This window comes from Physeter macrocephalus, chromosome 13, assembly GCF_002837175.3.
Source record: "Physeter macrocephalus isolate SW-GA chromosome 13, ASM283717v5, whole genome shotgun sequence".
Taxonomy (NCBI): Eukaryota; Metazoa; Chordata; class Mammalia; order Artiodactyla; family Physeteridae; genus Physeter; species Physeter macrocephalus.
Window position 1 is genome coordinate 87939197 of NC_041226.1, and position 6479 is coordinate 87945675.

General features: G+C 62.0%; 1 protein-coding gene across 1 annotated transcript; it reads left to right on the plus strand.

Moving 5' to 3' along the window:
• Window positions 1-281: 281 nt before the first annotated feature.
• On the plus strand, window positions 282-6104 carry LOC114487494 (serine/threonine-protein phosphatase 2A activator-like). Its single transcript, XM_028497749.2, has 2 exons — window positions 282-462; window positions 5181-6104. Exons 1-2 carry the CDS (start codon window positions 304-306, stop codon window positions 5265-5267), a joined length of 246 nt encoding a protein of 81 aa, XP_028353550.1. The 5' UTR covers window positions 282-303; the 3' UTR covers window positions 5268-6104.
• Window positions 6105-6479: the final 375 nt, after the last annotated feature.

Below are 6479 nucleotides of genomic sequence, written 5' to 3' on the forward strand. Positions count from 1 at the left end.
CCTCCTGCATCTGTTGCAGATACCCTGTGGCTCACGTCTGCCCCTTTTCCTTCTTCTGCCTGCCATGCAGAGGGCAGTCAGATGCCTGGGTTTGGTCTGGGCCCTCCCCCAAACCGACCGACCCTCGGCTCTTCCAGCTCTGCCTGTGGCAGGCCAAGAGGGACCCTGTCTCTGGCACTTGTGTGTGTGTGTGTGTGTGTGTGTGTCCACGTGTGTGTGTCCACGTATATGTACGGGCCTGCAACCTGCGCGTGTGTGTGTACACGTGTATGCTCCCACAACCTTGCGGCAGGGGAGTAGGGGATGCGCTCCCGGGCGACCCATCTCTCCAGCTTGTGGACTCTTTTTTTCCAGATGAAGACAGGCCCCTTTGCAGAGCACTCCAACCAGCTGTGGAACATCAGTGCCGTCCCCTCCTGGTCCAAAGTGAACCAGGGTCTCATCCGCATGTATAAGGCCGAGGTGAGTGGGGACTGGCCTGCACGCTTGGTCCTGGGCTGCCGCCCCCTCACCCCCACCCCGCTGTTTGGCTCTGAATCCACCTCTGAACTGCCGGCCAGCCCCTCTGACGCTTGAGGCTGCAGAATCTCTTGTCTGTGGGATGGGCAGCTAGGAAAGCACTGGGCTGAGGCCCAGCCTGCCCTGTGACTGAGCCAAGGCCCCGCTGCTCGGGGGTCTCTGTTCCCACTTGTCAGATGGCTGGAGGCCCTTCGCAGCCCTGTCTCCTGTGGGGACACGAAAATGAAAACAGGCTTGGGAAAGGGTTTTATCCTTCGGAGGCATCATCCAAAGCGATGTCTCTCCAGCTTTGCTGGGTCTGATCGCTGGGCAGGTGGGAGGGCTTGTGGGGAGGCTGGGAGCTGGCATTTTTAATGACCACTTGAGGTGGTCCTCCCTGCTCTCCAATCAGAGAGGCAGGGAGGGGTCTGGATTTCCTGGGCTCCCCCTGCTGGGCGGCGGCGGCCCCTCCCCTGCCCTCTCTGCTCGTCCACTTTGGCACCCTTTTCCCAGCCAAGGAGGTGGCTTCTTTTCTGGCAAGTAGGGAGGAGACATTTCTCCCCACCCCGTGCTTTCCTCTGGCTCCTTCCACATCTTATGCAGACCAATCCTGGAGCTGCTTGACCTTGGCCAGGGGAGGGCCTGGGTGTGAAGTCCCTCACCTGGAGTAGTGGGTCCCAAAGTCCCCCCTTTTCACCCTCAGGCTGGTGGTCTCAGGTGTTGCCCTGCAGGGGCGCCTCTCTTGACCCTTGGTCACCCCTCTCCTGGGGACGGGGGTTTTTCGGGTGGCCTCCTGACACCCAGAGCTCACTCGGACCCATCAACAGAGGCAGAGGAGCAGGGAGGGCAGAGTGTAGGGGCTTGGGTGCATTTGGTAGTACCAGTGCTTCCAGTGGGCCTGGATCCCTCTGCGTGGCCCTGAAGGGGTTAAAGGCTCTGGAACTGACCAGGCCTGGCCCTCTGTCTCCCTTCCGCCCCCTCCGCCTCCGGTCCCCTTCCTCTGGACTTCACATCCTGTGTTTAGGTTCCAGCCCACATACCTCTCTAATCTGAGAGGAGCCTTTGCTGGGGCTGTGCAGGCTCCTTCCGGCCGCAGCCCGGCCCTCCATGCTGGCCCTCCTGCTGGAGAGCAGCTGGGGTCCTGCCCTCTGCGTGTTCTGTTGTCCTTGACACCCCTGCCCGCCCCAGTCCCACAGTGGGTGCTGAGGGGGACCCCCTGCTGGCCGCGCCACCCCCCCCCCCAAAGGCGGGACTCTTGGGTGTCTTTCCTGCTTGGGATCTTAAATGCCGTCCTTTCTGCAGTCTCTCACTTGAGTGACTAAACTTATCTTGACCTGGGCCCCTGAGGGCGGAGGAGACCCTGCCTCCCTTCCCTACCTGCCCTCCTGCCCTGTCTGTCCAAAGGCAAGAGAACTCTGGCTGACAGGTTGAGGGCAGAGCAGATTAAGATTAGAGATGGTGATGGGGCCACACAAACAGAACAGTCCATGGTGTGACAGTTGTCAGGATCTCTCTGGGTGTCGAGCACAAGGAGGTCAGCCGGTGAAAACTGCCCGCAGCTCGGGACCAGACAGAGGGGACACAAGCAGGTAACCCGGCGCCCTGCCTGAACCCGGGGACTCCCGCCCTGGGTGCGCGCAGCCTGCCGGCCGCCGGCAGCCACCGGCTTTGTAGGGCAGCGCTGGAACTCACTGACTTGAGTTTAAAGACACCAAGTCTCTGTGACACGCGACCCTCGTTTGGAAGTTGCTCGCGGGTTGCCCTTAGTCTTTGGTCTTTGTGGGTCCCGTGGTCATATGCTCTTTGCTCGGAGGAGAGCAAGGAAAGGACTTGCTTTTCCGGACCAGTTCTTGGTCCTTGAGGAAGACCTTTGAGGCTCACCGTTCTGGAAGTCCAGATGGGGGTTAGCAAAGGCCAGAGCCCCTGGCCAGAGATGGCTGCTGGAGGGGAGCGGGCCCCCTGAGCTGCCAGAGAGGCCTGACCGGGCCTGGCATCAGAATCTGGGACCAGCTGTCTGCATCTCCAAACTGCCTGTCAGTTCAACCTTTCTGAACTGAAGAACCACATGCTTTCTGGGACCCCTGTGGGTGGTGGGGCCCGTCTTTCCTGAGGGCTGTCACCGTGCTGGTGCCCCCTTCAGAAGGGCCTGTCAGGACCTGGGGAGCCCCTTCTCCCCCCGAGTTGCCGGGACCTGGGAGGGCCTCCAGCCGGAAGGTCTGCACATGGGCAGGCGGAAGCTGTTGCTCTGCCCAGGACACGGGGAGCGCCGGGGCACAGGTCACTGGAGAAAGGCCTGGCCAGAGGCTCCCTCTGCTGTGACCCTGGAGCCCCCGACTTCCTTTGCCCCAAGCAGCCTTTTGCCTTTAGCCCAGCTCCCCCCGCCCCAGGCCTTGGGGAAGCTTGTTCTAGGTCCCTGAGGGCGGAGTGGAGAGAACCTCTGCCCCTGCGCCCTCCCCCTAAGCCTCTTGCCTTTGCAGCTTCTCAGGCCTGAAAGCTAGAAGCAGGTTGACCTTTGACCCTTTCCGGAATTCCAGGACCCTGGGGGGGACCCCCCTTTGACAAACTCCCACCACTTCCTCCATGACATAAGCACAATGGCAGCTGCCTTTTCTTCTGGCCTGGATCTGCTGCTCTTCCCTCCCCCCTGCCCCCCTCCCCCCCCACCCCCAGCTGCCTGCTCCCCACTTTCTGTGCCCCAGGCCCAGGAGCCTGGCTGTGGCCTGGAGCTCTGCTCCCACACACAGCTTGGTTCTCCATCCTTCCATCGTAGATTTCCCTTCCTGCTCACCTCCTGGTCCCCCTTCAGGCCTCGTGGCCCACCCCCCACTCTGACACACACACGCACGCAGACACACCACACACGCATGCACGCACGCACACACAGACACACACCACACACACCACACACACACACACCGACACACACCACACACACACACACCACAGACACACCGACACACACAGACACACACCGACACACCACACACACCACACACACACACACACCGACACACACCACAGATACACACAGACACACACCGACACACACCGACACACACCACAGACACACACACCACACACACACCACACACACAGACACACACCACACACACCACACACACACCACAGACAGACACACCGACACAGACACACACACACACACACACACACACACAGACACACACACCTGGGCAGAGACCTCCTCACTTCTGCGGCTGGTTGTGGAGGTGAGGGAACCTGGGCCAGCGCTGGCATGCCTTTATTCCTCTGGAGGAGGGCACAGTCACAGGATGAGACTCTTGCCCTCTCGGAGGCCATAAGTCTTGTTCCACCCCAGCCAGGAGGTGCACATTCTGCCTGTTTCTGTGGCCAGAGGTCTGAGAGGAGGCAGATCCTTCTTCACAGGTGCGGCTGCCTGTGTGGTAGGCAGGCATGGCAGGGCTGGTGCAGGGGGCTGGGAGCTGGGGGCCCCTCACCTTCCCGGTCCTGTGCGGTGTGGGCCTGGGGTCCGGCTGCCTAAATGGAAGCAACCTAAATGTCCACCACAGACAGACACACCGACACAGACACACACACACACACACACACACACACACACAGACACACACACCTGGGCAGAGACCTCCTCACTTCTGCGGCTGGTTGTGGAGGTGAGGGAACCTGGGCCAGCGCTGGCATGCCTTTATTCCTCTGGAGGAGGGCACAGTCACAGGATGAGACTCTTGCCCTCTCGGAGGCCATAAGTCTTGTTCCACCCCAGCCAGGAGGTGCACATTCTGCCTGTTTCTGTGGCCAGAGGTCTGAGAGGAGGCAGATCCTTCTTCACAGGTGCGGCTGCCTGTGTGGTAGGCAGGCATGGCAGGGCTGGTGCAGGGGGCTGGGAGCTGGGGGCCCCTCACCTTCCCGGTCCTGTGCGGTGTGGGCCTGGGGTCCGGCTGCCTGTGGGCCAGGCCAGCTTCTGGGTCGGTCCTGCTTCTCTCTCCTCTGCCAGAGCCCTGGGGCTGAGGCCTGGCGGGGCGGGGTTCAGGGAGCAGTACCATCCGCTGCTGAGCCACCCCCTGCACAGGGCTGCTGGGAATTGCCCTGGGGGTGGGGAGGCTGCCAACTGGTTCTTAGTGTCTCGCTCTGAAGTGCCAAGATGCCTTTTTCAGTCTAGAGAACTGAACATTGGGAAAATGGGCCTTGGACCCTTCTCAGGCTTGGGTCCCAGTATCCCCACACCTCTTCTCCAGGGCTGGGAGAACCCTCATGATCTGGAGGGTTCCTTTCACCTCAGGTCCCCAACTTGTCCCTCTGGGCCAGGTGAGGTCACTTGGCTGCATCTCTTCTTGGCTCTTACCCTGTGGGCTTAGGCTGCCTTCTCTCCCTCCCCCTCCCTCGGTCCCTCTCACTCACTCTCATTCTTGTTATTTGGTGGACCTGACCTGATTGTCGTGGACTGGGGGGTCTTTGGATGGGAGGGGGTGGTCAGGAATGGCTCGGAAGCTCTGCCCTTCCCCAAAGGTCTGGCCGCTTCCTGGGCCCTGGGTGGACCCCTGCTGGAACTGCGCTGCTCCGGGCCTCTGGAGTCGTGCAGGGCCTCCGGAGTCGTGCAGGGGTCCCTCGGAGGCCCGAGAGGCTGAGCAGGCCTTGGCAGGGGTGCAGTGCGGCCCTCACCTCTCTGCTCTGCTCCCTCCTCTCAGTGCCTGGAGAAGTTCCCGGTGATCCAGCACTTCAAGTTCGGGAGCCTGCTGCCCATCCATCCCATCCATCCGGCCGCGTCGCGCTAGTCCCACCACCCGCCCCCCCGCTGTGGCCCCCTCCCCACCCCCTCCCTCTGTTCTTTCTGTTTGATGAGAGGCTGTTTACTGGGGTGGGTGGTGAGCGTGGGCTTGAGGGAGGTTCAGGGCATAAGGCTGAAGGACCCAAGTTGGGAGAAGTGACCAAAATGTGGCCAGTTTCCTGACTTCCCCTGGGGCGAAGGGACCGTACTGCGCTGTCGCCGTTGCTTTCCCTTCCCAGGTTGCCTTCCTAGGGGTTGGAGCTGGTGCTCCCCTCGGCGTGGGCCAGTTTCCCGAGCCCTGTTTGCGTGGGTGTCTGGGTGTCCTGAGGGCTGCAGGCTGAGGCTGGCGGCCAGCCTGGGGGGGTCGGGAAGGCAGAAACCTTGGCTGTTCTGGCCGGTGACCCTCCCAGCTCCTCCTCACGGCTTCCCCCTGGGCCTGTGGGCACTGTGTCCAGTGCCTCGTCCTTGCTTTTCTGCTCTTTGGCTTTTGGTTCAAGGGTGGCCTCTGGGGGGCGCTGGCAGGGCTTGCTCACCAGCGGATTGGGTGAGGCCTGCCTTTCCAGAGCTCTCCTGGCTGGGAGGGGCTGGCAGAGCTCCGAAGGAAGGGGCGTGGGCTCCGGCCAGTCCTCAAGCCCCTCTAGCTGGGAGCTGGGTGAGCGGGCCACAGGAGGGCTACGGAAACAGCAGCCCACGCCCTTCGTCCTCCCACCTCCCCGGCCTCGCCTGCTGGAGTTCCAGAATGAGCTCTGAGGGCCGGCAGGGGCTGGGCCGGACAGGCGCACCTGGGGGGTGAGGGGGTGCTGGGAGCAGCAGGCCAGTTCCAGCATTTTCTTCTGCGGGGGGGCTGCTCCCAGGCCTGGGTCTCGCAGACTCTCCCCTGCCCAAGCCCAGGTCGGTCCATCTCCACTGCTCCCTCCCCCTATCTGGGTCCACACAGCCTTTGGGAAGGGGGAGCACCGGAGAAGCACAGTTCAGGGCCTTGGCCTTCAGGTCTAAGCCTACGGCCTGGGCAGAGGCTGGGACAGGAGCTGCAAGAGTCACAGAAATAGTTTTCCTAGGAAAGGCTCAGTCCCTCCCTCCCTCCCTCCCTCCCAGGGTCCAGCCCACAGCTTCCTGGCCCCTCCTTCCCTGGGCCCCCCGGGCCCCCCAGCCCTTGGCGCCTTCATTGCTCTTCAGATTAAAGCCTCTGTTTACACCTGTCACCTGTGTGAGGTGTGTC